General features: G+C 34.5%; 1 protein-coding gene across 2 annotated transcripts in view; it reads left to right on the forward strand.

Moving 5' to 3' along the window:
• The window catches only part of LOC133091951 (bifunctional heparan sulfate N-deacetylase/N-sulfotransferase 4), a 241,907-nt gene that overhangs the window by 84,338 nt on the left and 137,737 nt on the right, over positions 1 to 19,832 (forward strand). For both annotated transcript variants that reach the window (XM_061191132.1, XM_061191133.1), the window contains exon 2: positions 18,133 to 18,220. In XM_061191132.1, the coding sequence (XP_061047115.1) occupies positions 18,133 to 18,220 (88 nt within the window). The remainder of the gene's footprint in view (positions 1 to 18,132; positions 18,221 to 19,832) is intronic.

The following is a 19,832-nucleotide window of genomic DNA, read 5'->3' on the forward strand; positions in this document are numbered from 1 at the left end:
TTCAGGTTATTGTCAAAATAAATGAGTCCTAAACCTTTCAGATTGGGTCCAATTTAGCAGTGGACCCAGATGAAATTCCTATATCCAAAACACCTCTAGATTCTTAGCATGGAAATAAGAGTAATGAGCAAAAAGATTTTTTAAAATCTCAACTAAATTTTTTAAACAATATAGACACTTTGTAATTTAAGTCTCATTTCTTTATTTGAGATTCCAAGCACTTGCTGTATATAGCACAGCATGAAACTAAATTATAATTATATAACATAATTTAAATGCTATTTCATTTATGTGAGTTTTAACTCCTTCCTTTGAAACATTAAATTCTGAAACTGAAGTGGCTATTTAAGTAAAATATACGTAGCTCAGCTAAACTAGTGACAGTTCAGCTAACCATCAGTAAGTAGATGATGGCACACATAGGACAGTAGCCAGAGGTCCCATAGGAATTATGAGGAACAAGAGATTTGGAAGCATAAGTTTCAGATTTCAGAGCCTGGTTGAGCCACACCACTTTTTAGATGAATTGTTAACCTCAGCTGTGAAATAAAGATAACAACAATGCACAGAATTATTCTGAACATTAAGTGAAATACTGTATGACAATATTTTGAAAAATTTAAAACGCTCAATAGACATTATTCATAGTATAGCAGTAAGGTATAATGTTTTCTCAACTTAAAAAAAAAAACAAACTTTTGAAAGAAGTCCTCATTTGTAAAATTCTCTTCTTTTCCAAACCTTAATTTTCCCCTCTGCATATCTGGAAAAAGCCAAAGCAAGGAGACTGTCAAAGGGAAAACTGAGAGCCAATTTTATTGTCTCTCATAACTGGATATTTTGGGCTTTGTAGTTAATATATATATTATTTATTGGATAACTTCCAAGTGCACACAATTGACCACCTTTGATTTCATTTAAACACATTTAGACAAAACCATAAAATGGTGTTTAAATAAATATATACAGTAATTTCTTTATGATCAACAACTATACAGAATTTTATTCTCCTTAAAGACAAGGGATGTTTACTGTATTGTCTCTTTCCCACATCATTTTACTCTAGTCCATATCACAGTGCTACATACAAAAAGGTGGTCAATAAAAACTGATCTGCCTTTTTGTATTGAGTCATTTACCAAATATATTTTATTTCAAGCATTATCCATGAAAGAAAAAATTGATAAGTGGGACTTCAGTAAAATTCAAAACTTCTGCTCTGCAAAAGACATTGTTAAAAGAATGGAAAGACAAGCCAGAGAAAATATTTGTAAGACATATATCTGATAAAGAACTTGCATCCAAATATATAAAGAACTCTAAAAATGCAATAATAAGAAAACAGACAACCCAAATGAAAAGTGGGCAAAAGAACTGAACAGATACCTCACTAGAGAAGATAAACAGATGGCAAATAGTATATGAAAAGATGCTCAACAGCATATGTCATTAGGGAACTGCAAATTAAAACAATGAGTTACCACTACCACACCTATCAGAATGGTCAAAGCCAAAGTACTGACATCACCAAATGCTGGGGAGGATGTAGAGTGGCAGGAACTTTCATTCATTGCAAAATGAACGCAAAATGGTACAATGCAAAATGGTACAGTCACTTTGGAAGACAGTTGGGCAGTTCCTTACAAGACTAAACATACTCTTACCTTACCATCCAATTGCACTCCTTGGTATTTACTCAAATGAGTTGAAACTTATGTCCACACAAAAACCTGCACCTGAATGTTTATAGCAACTTTATTCATAATTGCCCAAACTTGGAAGTAACCAGGATGTCCTTCAAAAGGTCAATGGATAAACAAAATATGTATATCCAGACAACGGAATCCAGCAATAAAAACAAATGAGCTATGAAGCCACAAAAAGACATGGAGGAGTCTTAAATGCACATTGCAAAGTGAGAGAAGCCAATCTGAAAAGGCTACATGCTGTATAATTGTATAATTTAATTGTATAATCATTCAAATAAATGATATCCTAGAAAGGGCAAAACTAGGGAGATAGTAAAAAGATCAGTGGTTGCCACGAGGAGAGGGAAGGGATGAATAAGTGGAGTGCAGGGGATTTTTAGGGAAGTGAAACTTTTCCACGTGGAATTGTAATGGTGGATACATGAAATTCTACGTTTGTCGAAACCCATAGAATTTACAACACAAGGAAGGAACCCTAATGTAAACTATAGACTTTAGTTAATAATAATGTTAATTCATCAATTGTAACAAATGGGGAATCTGGGAGGCAATACGGGGAAGAGGGAGTATATGGGAACTCTGTACTTTTGCTTATTTTTTCTGTAAACCTAGAACTGCTCTAAAAAAAAGTGTGAATCTCATAACCAAGAGGAGCCTAAGGAGACATATACTTAAATGTAATGTGGTATCCTGAAGCAGAAACAGGATATTAAGGAAAAACTGAGGAAAATATGAATAAAGTATAGACTTAGTTAATAATAATATATCAGTATTAGCTCTTTAATAGTGATCAATGTACCACACTAACATAAGATGCCGTGGGTGTTGGTATATAGGAACTGTCTGTACTATCGTTGCAATTTTTCTGTAAATCTAAAAAATTCTACAATAAAAAGTTTATTGAAGTAAAATATTTATGGTTCATATACTCTAATCCAGGAACAATGCTTAGAAACATAAAAAGGTATGTACTAGATTTCATGTATAAATATAAAGTTACTGAAGGCATATGTTTAAATTAAAAATATATTATCATTAAACATTTAGATATTAATTAGAAAGCAATGTACAAGATTGGAATCGCCTGCGTGTGAATGTGTATGCTGTCAGAGCAAAATGAAAGTGTTTTGGGCTTTAATCTAACCACACTATTTGTTAAGTGCAAAGGCACCATGTAATTGTTATGCTCGAATCTCTTGGTTTCATTCATATTAAAATTTACGTAAGTAGCAAGTTGTTCATACTATCTGTTATGACAGGACTATATATTATTTAAATTCACCTTCCCCTGTGGTTAGAGGTCTGCATTGCCTGCAAATGCAAATAAGAACTGACATTCCCAGGAATTTCACAGTTTAGCAGCTAAGTTTCCTCTGAATATACATATTCTTATATCTCATGCTAGGTCCACATATCTTATACATTATTAAAAATAGTTCCCCAAATATTGACTTGCTTTTGCTTCACATTCTGTGATAAAATATTTGAGATTAGTTTTTCTGGCCTCAATTAATATAGCATGTTTTCTCTCCACCCCATAACTCATTCCTCAAGCAAAAGACAAATCATGCTCCTGAAGCCCTATTGATCCAGGGGGCCCTTTTGGTTAGGAGTAAAGCCTCTTTAATTACTTTGGCTGACTTTCATTTTTTACAGTCTTAGGCACATTAGCCATCGTACTGTAGGGTTCTCATTTGTCTTAAATTTAGATGCACCTTGGTCTCTGGAGATTGATTGACCGTCTATATTCTTGAGAAACCACCACCTGCCCCAGTCTATACTAACTCTGCTTAGCTTAGAAATCTGAAAGAGCTATCTCTCAGCTTCTCCTAGGGTTTGATAACCTCTTCCCTTTCCTTCACCAGAGGTGTTTTGACCTTTAATTAAAAGGAAAATTTGTTGTCTTCCTTTCAGAAGACAGCAAATAATGAACTCATTAAAATGAGGTTAGTGTTCAGGCCTTAGAGCAATAAGAGTTGAAGTCTCATTAGCAGCTAACAATGCAGAACACAGCACATAAATAAACCTAATATTGGCACAGCAAAATGCCTCCGTGCATTAAATTTGAGCAGTATCAAATGTTTACCGTCAATGATGTCTAGGGCATGAAGTTTTAGTACACTTAATAAAGGAAAGCAAGTTGCTTCCTATTAGCCATGAAATGTTACCACAGAAATTGCCCCAAAAAGTGTATTATGTAAATGTGGGATATGTTAGTAATTAACAAGGGTTTTGTAGAAAAATATCTGTCTTGCTTAGTAGATGCAGCAATTAGGAAGAATAAAGATGGCTCAAAAATCTCTAAAAGTAATTCTGGAGATTAATGTAAAATAATGCGGAATGTGAGAGTAAGATTTTTTAAGAGGCTTTATCGCATTCATGGCCCAAGGTGAGAGATATTTGCAATGTCAAACTAAAGAGTCAGTTAATAAAATGAAACGTCCCTGTAGTTGATTAAATATATTCTAGGAAAGAGATTCCTTAAGAACTTATTTAAAAGAATTAACTACACTTCATTTATAGAAGTAAGAAGACTTTTGTTTCAACAAATTCTAACACTTAGTTAAGTTTTTTTTTTTATAATGCTAAATGAGCCATAATTAGTAAAATAAGAATTATGTTTTATTGAGTTTTATTTCAACAGTTCAGAGAATGGAATGAAAGTGTAAATCCTATTTAATATCTGATGTCTATACCACAATATCTACATAAAATGATTGGTAATGATGTGCTTTTCATTTTACATTGTTTCAGATACATTAAATAAGGTTTGTTAAATATGTCTCGATGTATTTCCTCTGCATTTACCCTGTATCTAATATTCTTAAATAAACAATCATTAGAGCAGTAGTTTTACGTGATAACTCATCCCAACATTTTTTTTCCAAAATATTTGAAAAAGCTTGCTTTCACTCCACACTTTTTGAGCTCTCATGAAAACACAGACGGAAAAAATAAAATTGTTTGGCCAAAAAATTTAATGGATTAGGAACACCTGCTTTTTGTAGATGAAGCCAACACACTAAATGATACTCTGGGGATGTTGAAGAGATACTTCACTCCCTGAGAATAGATGTGGCTGGTAATTTTCAAACAACTTTCATCTGATACACAAAATATGGGAACAAATGCAGTAGTCATCATGCACCCCATTCAAATCTCTCACAACCTGCTTTCAATTCATCATTTGATATTTAGAGTCCTAGATGTCTACAAGCTATATCCCAAATCTGACCACTTTCCTCCTACATTACCACCAACTCCAAGACATTCATTCCTCAAATAGGGTAGTTCTTTCTTCTAAATGTTTCCCTCTTCCATACATGTCCTCCTTGACCCAGGTAATTCTTCATACAATGACCAGATTTCAAGGTGTGATGAACATGATATCTCTGCTTGATCAAAACTCCCCAATGGCTTCTTAGTACCGTCATCTTACTGCACCATATCTTTATTTGTTTATTGTCTGTCTCATCCACTGGAATATGAACTCCTAAATAAAGGACTTTGTTTTGTTCAAAGCTGAATCTCTACTACGTAGAACAGCTGGAATATTAGCTACTCAAATATTTCCTGCATGAGTAAATACAATAACATATTTCACTTATTTGAGAGTCCTTCTTAAAATTAAATTATAGCCAAATTCTGTATAAAAATATACTGTGAAAGGTGGATAAAGTCAGTCATAGAACTCTAAAGGATACCTTTTACATAGAAAATATTTTGAATGTTGCCTTCTTGTGTTGGAAAATGAGAGCTGTACAGAAAATGTTACCATTAATATATTTTTGTTTTTGTCGGTCTCCTTTATGAATATCTCACTAGTTTCCCTTCATTTACCAGAAAGCAGAGTTGGTAGACTAGTAGGTGTTTATCAGATGATGTCAAGACTGTTTTGTTAAGAACCTGAATAGTAATTAGGCTTTAAATAGAATTGAGCTTGAGGAGGCGATAGCAACATCTCACAGGAGCTTTTTATTTTCAAAAGTCTTAAATTTTGTCAGAGGGAGGGAGAGACTTGCTGAAAGATAATTTGTGTACAACATACAGGAAAAATCCACCTTAAAATATTTATACTATGAATGGTAATATACTTTGGTTATGGTTTCTATAACCAAATCTATATAGATAATGACATGTATATTTCATATTGATTTTTTTAAAAACTACAAATAGATGCATCTTTTCCTTGCTGGCAGTATAATGAGAAGATTCTACTACATATGAACTTAAATAGTAAAGAAGATTTAATGCCCCAAATATATATAATTTGACACATGATTTGATATTTAGCCTTTGGAAATGATTTTTGTGATATGCATTTAAAATATATGCATCTGAATGTGCATTTGCAAAATATTAAACTATGTAGCATATGAAACATTTTCTGAAGTTTATAGAATTGATCATGAAATTTTTAACTAACCCAGATTTATTCAAAATGGTAAAATAAAATGAAAATAAGACACAGAAATGTTTCTATACAGAGACTATTTACTTATTTACACAGAGACTATTTACTTATTTACATAATTTTTAAAGGGGCACAGTATATTAGCAAGACCTAGGAGACAGCTTTGAAGATACCAGTGGTTTGGTAAATGCTTGTTGGAGTACAGTTCCTTATGGAGATAAAGTTTTTGGTGTTTACTTAAAGTCTATTTGGTTACTACAGGTAGATGTGTTTATTTACAAATAAATTTTTCTCATTTCACCTGTTAAATAAACTAAATACTGAATTTATGCTATTACAATGACTATATGAAAAATTCTAATGACCATTGCAGTTTCAATTCTATTATCAGTAATAACCTTTTTTTTGTATTGTATTACTGGATGCTTTTATTTTATTTTATTTTATTTTTTAATTTTTGGTGTGTTAGTTTCTGCTTTATAACAAAGTGAATCAGTTATACATATACATATGTTCCCATATCTCTTCCCTCTTGCGTCTCCCTCCCTCCCACCCTCCCTATTCCACCCCTCTAGGTGGTCACAAAGCACCGAGCTGATCTCCCTGTGCTATGCAGCTGCTTCCCACTAGCTATCTATTTTACGTTTGGTAGTGTATATCTGCCCATGCCACTCTCTCACTTTGTCACAGCTTACCCTTCCCCCTCCCCATATCCTGCACTGTTGGTGGGAATGTAAATTGATACAGCCACTATGGAGAACAGTATGGAGGTTCCTTAAAAAACTAAAAATAGAACTACCATACGACCCAGCAATCCCACTACTGGGCATATACCCTGAGAAAACCATAATTCAAAAAGAGTCATGTACCAAAATGTTCATTGCAGCTCTATTTACAATAGCCAGGACATGGAAGCAACCTAAGTGTCCATCATCGGATGAATGGATAAAGAAGATGTGGCACAAATATACAATGGAATATTACTCAGCCATAAAAAGAAACGAAATTGAGTTATTTGTAGTGAGGTGGATGAACCTAGAGTGTGTCATACAGAGTGAAGTAAGTCAGAAAGAGAAAAACAAATACCATATGCTAACACATATATATGGAATCTAAGTAATAACCTTTTTTTGTTTGTTTTCTAAGCCATCAAGGTAATGTTCTTGATTTTTTTAATTTGACACTCCTATCTTTTTATCCAAATATGTCAATATTCTGAAATAATGATCCTTTTTAAAAGTCTAAACAATTAAGATATCATGTACCACCTTAATAGAGTACACCCTGATGATAAATAATAAATTTGCTAATAGATGCAGTCTGTTTATTCATCTATTAGCCCAATTATGTATTTAAAAATAGATATCCTTATTCAGAAAGAAGACAAATATATTCACTGTGGGACATAAAACATACACATATATTTATATAGATATAGCTATAGATATATAGATATATAGATATCAGCATGCCACCTATCCTACACGTATTATGCAATTTTTCAATACCCAATAAAGTCAATGATTTATCTTTGTTCAAATCACTTACAGCATATCAATCAGTTGAATCATTACTGCACACAGCTATTTTCACCATTATCAACTTGCTCTGCCCCAGTGGTAACTTCAGATTGATAAGATTCACTCTATTAATACAGCAAATAAAAGTAAGGCAAAGCTTTGGTTCCTTTAAAATTAATAAGAGAAAGATAATAATAAAGTTAAAAACATATGATTTGTAATTTTCAAGTATAATCTTAATGAAATAACTCTAGTGAAAGGAAAAGTTTGGCCACTGGAAAGATCATATGGATTTTAACCTGAAATTTATTTATACTTTGAGTAGAGAGAAATTGTGAGTGAAATCACAGAGAAGACAGGAAGAGACTATACCTTACTAAGAAGAAGTGGATAAAAACCTGCAGACAACCCTTGATACTCTCAGTAATGTATCCCTTGCTCCTGTGGGACAGGAATGATGGAAATTGACAAGAAAGTAAATCTTTTTCTTTTTAATCTTGAATGAAATGGCTGTAGAGATACTGAAATTTAAATGCTGAATACCTACCATCCTCAGAACTCCCTTTCTGTGGTTCCAGGACATTTTTAGGAGAATTATTATAGAACTGACATATCTGCCAAAGCTATGGCAGGAATCTCTGAAGCCTGTCTCCAATATCCTAAAAATCTGTCATAGAGTTCAGGTGTTTCTAGGGTGTATCCATGAAAGAATGGGGAGTTGTATAAAACTGAGAATAGAGTGTACACCTTCTGTGCTCAAGAAATATTTTGGAATTGTTGCAACACAATATTTAATGAAAGAATGATAGCTAATAAGCAAAAGAATGAAAGATGATAGCTAATAAGCTGATACCTCGACATTTTGAAGAGATTTCTGACTGTATGTGAGCAGAGGGTATTTCTAGAGATGAAATTAGGAAGGTCAGTTACAACACCAGCCTACGACTACTGAATATCTGTGTTGTGCCAGGAACTATTTTAAGAGGCCCTAGACTTGTACCGAGTGACCAGAGGATGGAGATTGTGACCAGAGGATGGAGAATGAGACATGAACAGAGGCAGAGCACGATTCGTAAGGAAGGATGCCAGTATCTGACCTTGATTAAGGAGACAGCTGCTGGAGAGGCCTACATTTTTTAAGGCCTAAAAAATAAAATGAGAATTTTTTTTTTTGGATCATGAAGTAAAACGTAATTTAGGTAATGAAAACAACTTAATAGTTGTTTTTAATAAGTTTTCAACAAGAATAAGATGCTCCAAGAAGTAACATCATGTTTATCAAAAGGGTAATTATTTCTAAGTATATTTCCACAATTTCATAATACTAAGAAACTGATTTTGATCTGAAGCTCTTGTGGGATGACAAATCCTGGAATAATGGAAAAGTCCTCTTTTTCTACAGATCACATGCAGAGAGTTAATGTGATTATATAACTTAATACATATGCAGAACCACATTTCATGTAAAATTACAGCTATTATATTTTGCAATTTGCATTGGATACTAAATAGGAAACTGTATTTGATCAAGGATATCATGACCCCAGGAAATACCTCTACCTCCAAGGTATTAGCCATCCACTTAATGTTTTCTTCCTAAGACTGTATCTTAAAATTAGGCAGGTAGGAGTGTGTGTTCCTGGCAAATAGTTTGGGGAAAAAGCTGAGAGAAATCAAGTACAAAATTTTTTCTACTAAAGACTTTAGCATGTAAATGTGAATTGAGAACCTCCCAAGAGGGATATACTACAGAGTGTTTCCCAAACATTTTGAACATGGAATTATTTTTTCATGGAACTGTTAAATTTTAGTGACCCATGGATCACCGTTTGGAAATCTGTAATCAGGAACTCTTGTTTCACTGGTTATCATCTCTTACATAATAAAATCATCCATGATGACTCATTATTGAAGGCAGCCCAAGCTTCCACACTTCAGAGACTCCAAGCTAGCTCCAAAGGTGATTCTGTGTCTGCTTTGGTACTTCCACAGCAGGACAAAGCATTTCTATCAAGTAGGCTCTCCAACACAGAAGTCAGGATTATGCAGGGTGACTCAGGTTACATTTTAAAGTTTCAACCTAACACAGAGAGAATTTGGGCCCAGTTCAGTGCAGATCCTTACTTAGAATCTCTGGAAATATTTCGAGTTAAAACGACTTTGCTCCCATCCTTACTTAATAAAGGTCTGACATTATTATTTTGTTGTGCATGTGTATGTTTCTCTCAGCTCTCTGATTCCTGATGATTCCTGAAGCCATCTTTCAGTCACTGGGCTTACAATGACCAGTTTCATTCCACATCCCCGAAGAAGTCCTCATGTAAGATAGTTCTATCTCACTATTACTTTATCATTTACTTAAACATTTGGGCCTAGGGAAAATAAGACAGTTATTCTTGCCATTACTTTATAAAATCCTTTTAAGGAAATAATCATGCTACATGAACCATGAATTCTAAAGTTACATTATATTTATCTTTTTACAACTCAAAAATTCTTGCAGGCCATGATGGAGACTTGGAAGCAAAGCTTACAGAAAAAGTAAATTAAATAATACAATTGAAGACGAGACTTAGAAGAACTAACTTGTAAAGGAAAAGCCAGTGGTTCAAGTAGTACTATCTGAAGGATCATACAAGTTTATATTTGATTCAAATTTATGTATTTGATTCAAAATTCCAATCGATTAGGTAGAACATGAAAAACATGGAAACAGAGGTACAGAGAGAAGGGCATACTCACGGTTTGTGGTGACCTCTATGGGCTGAACTTGAGAATATAGTTGAAGAGAAACTGGGGCTCTTAAGAATTGGGCAGTAATTCACTACCTTTATGGAATTTTTCTGATCCCAGGGAGAGAACCAGTGCCAATCAGAAAGCAGAAGCAGAAATTCATCTCACATGCTTTCAGAATGGACTGAAGTCAGTGGCTTAGAATTCTGTGGGCACAGAGATGCCAATGACATTCCCCCGTAACACAGTTTAGGGCACAAGACAAATCCATCCATAGCCACTGGGAAGGGAGTCAAAGACACACGGAGTGCTTTGCTGATACAATCAAAATTTACAACACTGTAAATGCACTTCAAGTTTAATGATTTATATAACCTTCATTGTGTTCTTTGATAATCAGGCAGAAAATGCAGACTCTTCACATACGTGACATGAATTAATATTATTTTACAAGGTCAAACTAATTTTCAATTTTTTTCTTCTCTTTGCCTGTATCTTTAATCAGTATCAATGTTTAACCTTCCGGTATCCAAAAAGCACTCCCTGTACTATGAGACCACTCCCCTTACTAATATATACACTCCTTGTGCAGTTAGCTCTAATCATGGGTACCAAGGTTTGAAAACAATGATGATGTGGGACTTTAAACTCTGTTTTTCCTGTTAGGGGTGATGTAGAGGTTTCAACAACATAGCCATCCTGCTGTGGGGAAGAAATGTTTAGTGTAGCCATGGAGGTGTTGATTTTCCCTCAAAACCTATCTCAACTCTTCCCTCACTTCATCGAATGTCAGAAATCTGAATCATTAATGAAATCACTCAGCTTTACTTCCCACGTCGGCCCATCAATAATTACACTATTTACTTCTTTCCATTCCCAGTACCACCAGTAGAAGCCATGCCTTTATTTTCTCTTACTGGAACTACTGCAAAATCCTCCTAAATGATTTCCCCCATTTCTTACAAGTTTTCCTACAATTCCTTATCAGCAAGTAGCCAGAGAAATCAATTTAAAATGTAAATCATATCCTGTGTGAGGTGAGGTAGAGGGTGGTGTATTAAAAAGGTGCCAAGGTCCTTCCTGACATGGAGCCCTGTTTTCACTGGCCCCCTTGCCTGGAGCACACTCTCTGGAGTCCCTGTTTTAGACATAGCTGGCCTCTCATCTCTCTCTCAACTAAACTGCCACTTTTTCAGAAAGACCTTCATACAACTCATTGCCTATCCTGTTAAAATGTAGGTACTCTGTGTTAGTTTCAATATTAGCATATACTATAATGATTTTTACATTAATAATAATTTCAATTAAATAATTATTTGATTGATTTGCCATGTGTATCATCTGCATGTCTAAAAAGAATGTAAGCTCCATGAAAACAACAAATATAGTGGTTTTGTCTGGCAGACACTTTCTATCTCCATAACCTTAGGTAGCTTATTTAGGCTCTCTGCGATTTATTTTCCCCACTTGTAAAATAGGGTTAATAAAGGGATCATGGAGAGATTTTTTTTTTAATAAATTTATTTATTTCATTTATTTATTTTTGGCTGTGTTGGGTCTTCATTGCTGCACATGGGCTTTCTCTAATTGCGGCGAGCGGGGGCTACTCTTCGCTGTGGTGTGCGGACTTCTCATTGCGGTGGCTTCTCTTGTTGCGGAGCACGGGCTCTAGGCACGCGGGCTTCAGTAGTCGCAGCATGCAGGCTCAGTAGTTGTGGCTCGTGGGCTCTAGAGCACAGGCTCAGAAGTTGTGGTGCACGGGCTTAGTTGCTCCCCAGCATGTGGGATCTTCCCGGACCAGGGCTCGAACCCGTGTCCCCTGCACTGGCAGGCAGATTCTCAACCACTGCTCCACCAGGGAAGCCCAAGGGATCATGGAGAGATTTACAGAGATAATTCAAGTTGAGTGCTTCTCATAGTACCTAGCAGTACCTAACACAATTATGTTAGATATTATTGTTACCATTCTCTACTGTGTCCTTAGTACCTAGAAGAATGCCTAAAACAAGAAGCAGGGGTTCAGTCAATACTGTTTGAATGGATAAATGAGTGAATAATAGCACAAGGAGGTAGAGAGCCCAGAGAGTTCCAGATTCCTTGCTTCCTGGAGACTTAAGCGAGAGAAGATAGATAGCAGTGGAACACTTAGGTGATGGGCAGAAAGCGAGAGGATAATTGCTCTGAAACACTATGGTGTTTTTCTACCTGGCAAGTTGTTCTTTGAATTGAATGTGATTTCATCAGAAGGACCCCCCAAGCCCCAAACCTTTCTCCCCACAAAAGATATCAGAAGTATACATTCATTCTTTCTTAATTAACTCACCCATTCCACAATCATAGCTAAACTGTTCCATGTGAACTTCTTTAGAAGACTCAGCATGTTGGTATAATAAGCTTTTGTCAATTTATAAATTATATCAAACAATTTCCTCTTTGAGCAGCAGTAAGATTTTATCAAAGAAAAGGAAGAGAGTAGATTTCTGAAGGAATGGAGATTTCTTCTAAAGGGAAAGAGATGAACAAGAAGGGAGGCAGAAACTATCAAAGGCAAACTTCAAAAGCTTCATACTTTCACCCTGGGTCAGCCCTATTCATTTTCATCTGTACATTGACAAATAGTCTCTGCACAAAAGTTCATGAAATTCCGAGTCTGTTTCAAACTGGGTGGCCACACAGATTTACTGTAGAGAGACCTGAGGTTAAAGTCGGACCAAATGTTAAGGCAAACATGCTCAATTTTGGCCCTCTTGTTGTGTTATCTGGGTGGGCCATTTAAACTTTCCATGAAGCAATTTTTTTCCACCTGGAAAATAAGTATAGATGTAACCTTTTCTGATTCCCACATCAAGATCTTGTAAGTAAGATAAAAAGATAAGTAAGATCTTGTAAATAAGATAACATTTTTATTGAGTTATTGAATGTAATAAAAAACTTTCCAAGGCAGACAAACAAAAACTATCACCCTTTGGTATTTGATTTGAAATTCTGAAAACATAAGCCTATACCAAAGTATGTATACAGTCATGACTTATTAATTATGTACACGTAGAGAAAGTGTTAACCTGATGATAAACAATGTGAATATCAGAATGGCTTAAGACATATGCAATATACCTTGAAATTAAATATGAATAGTGCACTAACAATATTTCCTGAAGTTCCTTGATGGCTATAATCTCCAGTTTAAAACTATAAGAATCACTGTTAAAAACACAGATTCCGGGCTTCCCTGGTGGTGCAGTGGTTAAGAATCCGCCTGCCAATGCAGGGGACAAGGGTTCAAGCCCTGATCCGGGAAGTTCCCACATGCCGCGGAGCAATGAAGCCCGTGCACCACAACTACTGAGCCTGCGCTCTAGAGCCCAAAAGCCACAACTACTGAGTCCTCGTGCCCCAACTACTGAAGCCCGCACGCCTAGAGCCCGTGCTCCGCAACAAGAGAAGCCACCGCAATGAGAAGCCCACGCACCGCAACGAAGAGTAGCCCCCGCTCACCGCAACTGGAGAAAGCACACACAGCAAGGAAGACCCAACGCAGCCAAAAATAAATAAATTAAATAAATAAATAAATTTTAAAAAACACAGATTCCTAGGCTCCATCTTATACTGTAACTCAGAATACCCAGAAAATGGGCCTGGGAAAAGCATCCTGGTGATTCATTTCTTATGAGTAAACTGGAAACAATTGCTTGACCCTTCTTAAGAACCAACTGGGGTCTATAATGAAATACACATACTTGGGCCCCATCATAGATAGATTAAATCAATAACTCTTCAAGTGGGTCCCCAGAATTGACAATTTTAGCAGCCTCCTCTAGAAAATGTTATGTCTGGTAAAGTTTGAAAACCATTGTTCTCTTTAACATTTTGCAGTAGGGCAGAGTTGGACTTGCTTTATTAAATACTGAGGAATTTATTATAAGAACATTAAGTGAATGCAAGTAATGTTTGTTAAAATAATGACTTTTTGCTTCTGCTTAAATAAGTTATGTATTTATTCTCTTTGATACCCAATCAAATAACTTAGTGAGCCTTTCATAAATAATGCAAGGGGAAACTTCAAAGCCGTTTATATATATTTTTATGACTTATAAACTATTAAAGAAAATAACTAAGGTTTATTATCCAAACACTGTATATATTTTACATATATTTTCAAAAGTTAGTCAAATTTCCCCACAAAATATTCAGATAAAAATAGTATATATACAGCTGTATACTATTTCCTATGCTTTACTATTTGATTTTTATCTCAAATTGAGACATTATTTCTAGTCTGTTAACAAATTTTTCCAAAAGAAGGTTTTTATGGTTTTATTATATTTTATTTATTCATAATTTTATATTTGTATTTTTCCTGTCTGATATTTCCTCTGGCATTATACATTTTTCCTGTATTTCAATCCTTTATTTTTTTCTATATTTCTTCATTAATTTTTATGGTTTAACATGTTTTTCTTTTACATTTATTTCTGAGTTTTATTTTTTAAAATTATATCCATTTTATACATATTTATTTGTGTCTCTCTTTTTCTTATCATTGAAAGACATGGAACCTTTCTTTCTTTGAATTTTGAAACTCAAAGAACATTCAGTTGCAATGAAGTAGGAAAGCTTGAATCCTTTAGAATTTGCTTCTTTTTATCCATTTGTTTTGTTTTTACTTACAGAAATTGTCATTTTACTCCCACATTAATCAAGATTACATGTTGGGAGGCTGTGACTAGATAACTCTACTTCTTTTAACAATGGAAAGGTCTGTCAAATTCTTCATATAGCTAATTAGCGCCAGTGGAAGAAAATCCATATGCCCTCGCCTCTGTGAGCTTGTCTTACTAGGCGACTTACAATAGAAGATTATAAAACATCCATATTATGAATGTGCTCGTGAAATGCAAGATCCTATCTATATCATTTAATGGTATGGTCCATGAGCCATTTTTATCATTTTACCATCAAAAAAATGTTAGTAATAAAAATAAATGAAACTAATTCAATTGACAGCTGTGCATTAATATATGTTCCTATCACATTTTAAATGCCTTCCACATATATGAAACTATATTTGGCAACGTGGCATGTGTAAAAATGAGTAAGGTTTGATCAACCTTCAGGTACTTTTAGACTAAAAGGAGAAATAAAATACAAAGTTATATAGTAAAGTGGAAAATGATGCAAGTCTTAAGAAAAACAATTTAGGAACTTACTTTGGGAGATGAGAAAAGGAAAAGCTTTAAGGCATCAGGGAAGGCTTCATACAAAAAGGTGGCATTTGGGCAGATCTTTAAAAATGGGTTGGGACTGGAAAATGTGATTGGGAACAGCTGGACACTTTCCAGGCCAAAAAAAAAAAAAACACAGAGAAAAACATGGAGAAATGTAGGAGGTGGGGAATAGTGCAGAGGACAGGCTGATTTGGGGAAATACCAATGCAGGTAGCTTAATATGGAAATATGAGGGCACCATTTATACCTACTTGGTGGGAAGAGAATGACATATTAAGTGATCATTAACAGCATTTATCAAGCTCTTACTATGTACCAGGCACTTAGCTAAGCACTTTGTATGCCTTATACAATGTAATCTTCACAATAATAGTGTGAAACAAGTGTTAAGCATGATCCCATTTCACAGAGAAGGGAAAAGATGTGAGAAGTGAAATGACCGACCAAGCTGAGTCATTAAGTGAATGGCTTGCCTGACTTCAAGGGTAAAGTGCATTTACTGCTTCTAGGATGTTAGTATGACTGCAGAGTGTAAAATAGAATAGAGGAAGGTGGGAATACGGTTAGCAGTCTACAGTGTTTTAAAGCCCAAGAAAAAGACATGAAGGCCTGCCTAAAGTGGTAGCAAGCTGATTGGGAAAAAATAGATCGTTTGATCTTTTTAAAATGGTCCATTAGAAAGCATCAAGTGTAGGCCCACTTCCCCAGTCTAAATTAAATCCCTTATTGCATCTATCACAACATGCTCTAGATTTGTTTTGTAGCACTTATTATGATTTGTAATTACACATTTGTGGGACCCTCTATTTAATATCTCTCTCCCTCTCAGTAAAGCCCAAGGTTACAGAGACTATGCTTGCCAAACCCAACACTGTATCCACCTACAAGAAATATTTACTGAATTTAAGAATGGATGGTAGATAAATAAATGTGGAATAAAGAACGACTTCAAGACCCCAGAGGTAGAAAATTGAGTGGATGTGGTTGGAGCGGTGAGGAGAACAGGGAAAGGAAGACTTAAAAAAAAAACAAAACAAAACTATTTCAATATATGAAAGCTCAGGGATTGTGCACTGAATATAACAAGAGTGCCAGAAAAAGGAACTCCCTAAGAAAAAAAGATGCATGATGGTTTTATTTTTTTAATTTTAAAGCTATATTCTACAGTCTTTACCAATAAGCTCAACTAGTTCAATAAATTTATTTATTTTTAACTCTACTCTCTTTTTAGTATCTAGTTTGCTTTTTTATGAGAACTTTTTTGAATATTTTATATAACTGAGTCAAACTAGTAGGTCTATTTTTTCCTTTTTCTATTTAATTGATAATATTTAAATAAGTTAGCCAGGATTACATGCAGTATAACTGTAATCTTGGATAACCAGAAACTATATAGTTTATCAACCTTTTAATTATTTGGTCATTTCTTTCTTTTTTTTTTTTTTCTTTACAAATTTGCAGGAGAGCCCTCTTAACTCTGGGGAAATAAAAATTAGGTTCACAAATTTTTGAAACAAATGCTTAGCCACCATAACTAATGCTCAAAAGAAATTGTCTAAACCTTTGGCTCTTTATTTACCTTAAAAGATGGATAGTAGTAACAAAAATCAGTCTTAGTAATATCTCTAATTTGAAATGAGTTTCTCATTTCCATCAGAACAAAATAAGTCCCCTTTTAAAAATCCATTTAAAAAAATGAAAAACACATTCCAAATCAATAAGCAAACTAAAAAGCACAAGGATATGAGAGTTCTGAATTAAACTACATATGTCGACATAGGAATAATAGCAGTGGAAGGATTGGCAGAAAATTTAGAGGACTAAGTCTTAACTCAAAGATTATTACCAGTATGTTATCCTGTCTACAAACAAGAAATTAACATAGAATAATTCCAAAAGGAGAAATTAGGAAAATTTTTGCAATGTTTAGAGAATATTTCTTTATGGAATTACCAATTTCCTACCTGTCCTTTCCTTGTTCATTTGTAATTATCATCCTATAAAATATAAAAATTGCTGTTTAGTTTGTAAAGTAAAAATCCAAGCTTTCAACTCAATAATTATGCCTTTAAAATGATAGGAGAGGTTGCACAGTTAAATAAAATACTCAGTTGCTACTCAAACAAAAGTTAACTTCTTATCCTTTACCAACAAATACAGGACCTGTCTACATCCAACAATTCTGAAAAATTTTCCCCAAGGAAAAGAAGTGTGATAATCTGAAATTCAAGAAATGTCTCACACAGAAATGAAAAATGATTTCAGTGCTGTGTGGTTAGAGAATTGCCTCTCAGCCGCTTATAATATGCTTAGGACTTAACTGCTTCATAATTCGTAACCTTCAATAAAAATAATAACAATAGTGATTATAATACCTGAAATATGAATAGCACATACCAGTAGCCATCAAAAACCCAAAAAGCAACAAAGCCCACATTTTGTTTCACTCATGCACACACTTTTGAAAAAGAGGCATCCCAAGTTTTCATATTTATTTTTCTAAAATCATGTTAATTTCTTGTTTATTTCAGGCATTACTAGAGACTCAAAATTTACTGCGCACTCAGGTTGCAAATTTTACCTTCAACCTTGGATTTTCAGGGAAGTTTTACCACACAGGTAAGAAGGAGCTTTGTGTTCTCAGGCAGCTACATATAAATAGGAGAGAGGATTTTTAATGTTTCTTAAGTAGGAGAAATAGAATATCCAGGCTGATTATGGGGAAAACTTGGGTGCATTATGAGTAGCCAAATCCAAAATCAATGAACTTGTTTACTTTTTCAAATACTGTTAGAATCAAGGGCAAAAGAGGAAGAGAACTGACTTTGTCAACTTAGTAAAAGAAACTATAACCATTGTTCTAAGTGTGTCTGTGCATCTTGTGTCAGCATAGTCTAAGTAGGAAGCATAGTGACGACGATGATGATGATGACAATGACATAATAATGATAATAATAATAATGGACAGTGTTTTTAAATTGTAGGACAATCCAGGTGACATTTTTGTATGTATTACTTTCCTTTTGAAAAGATCTAGTGGTAAGAGAGGAATTTTATAGCCTCAAAGAAATTTAATAGATTTTGAGTCAGCTTGCTTAATTTACCTTCCCTTGCAGGATTTTCCTTAAAAATATTACAGTGATTTGGCCCAACATGCATTAATACCATCACAATCAGGTTTATATTTCTTTCCATGTCTATCTAGTCACAGTTGCACTTCTGTTCAGTCTCAGCCTCTCAACAGATTCTCAAAATGTGAACGCTGTTCATGCACTACTCCATGTTCTGGTATTTCTCACCTCTTTACCCATCTTTACCTCCAGAATTTGACTCTTATTTTCTGAATAGCAACATTATAATGTCAGGCACTAGTATAGAGAAAACTATGTGCATAAAAGTGATTGTCGGATAGTAATAACAAAAATGGCACAAAATGGTGTCTTACAGCCTGTATTAGGGCAATACCTACTATCTGCTTCTATTTCTGCATCTCTGGTGAAAGCTAAATGCTTCATTTAGGACTCTGGATTGTTCTTACTTCACAGTATCTTAGTGAAAACATTTCATAGTATTCTCTATGAATGCATGCAGTTTAGTGACTCATCAAAAATATCCCATGCAAAGGTAGTCTTTTATTATCATATATGTAGTTCATTTACCCAAAGAGGCTTTTTAATGTTTACCCAAAGAAGCTCAGCATGGTTTATTAGAATATTGAAGTAGCAATGTCTTATTGGCGTTTCTTTAATGCTTTTTTCCTCCTGCTCTGAAACATGTAAATCTGTTTAAAGTAATAGAAGGAAAAGTTGTATTTAGACCAGTTGATAAAGCAAATCATTGCATATTTTAAAAGGACATTTTGCAGAGAAAGATTTGGGTCATCACATCTGCACAGGCAAAGCAATTCTAGCTTACAGTTTTGAAAATAGACATTGTGTTGTAAATCCTTTTCAAAAGCCCCCTCAGGAAATGAGTTCAGATCTAAGAATCACCGACTATGAAGTTATAAAGCAGGTAGCTCTAAAGGCTGTATCTACTCATGCTGGGGGAAAAAAATATGGGATTATTTGGAGTTCACACACAAACAGTACTATTTTGTCTTAAATAGCTGTATAGGGTAAGTAAAGCCATTCTTTTGGCTGAAATATATCTGGATAACAGCCTCAGCTTTTATATACTTTTCATATTCAGACCTATTAAATCTGCCAGACATTTACAGAGTTAATGTTCG

This window comes from Eubalaena glacialis, chromosome 5 (genome assembly GCF_028564815.1).
Source record: "Eubalaena glacialis isolate mEubGla1 chromosome 5, mEubGla1.1.hap2.+ XY, whole genome shotgun sequence".
In the NCBI taxonomy this organism is placed as follows: Eukaryota; Metazoa; Chordata; class Mammalia; order Artiodactyla; family Balaenidae; genus Eubalaena; species Eubalaena glacialis.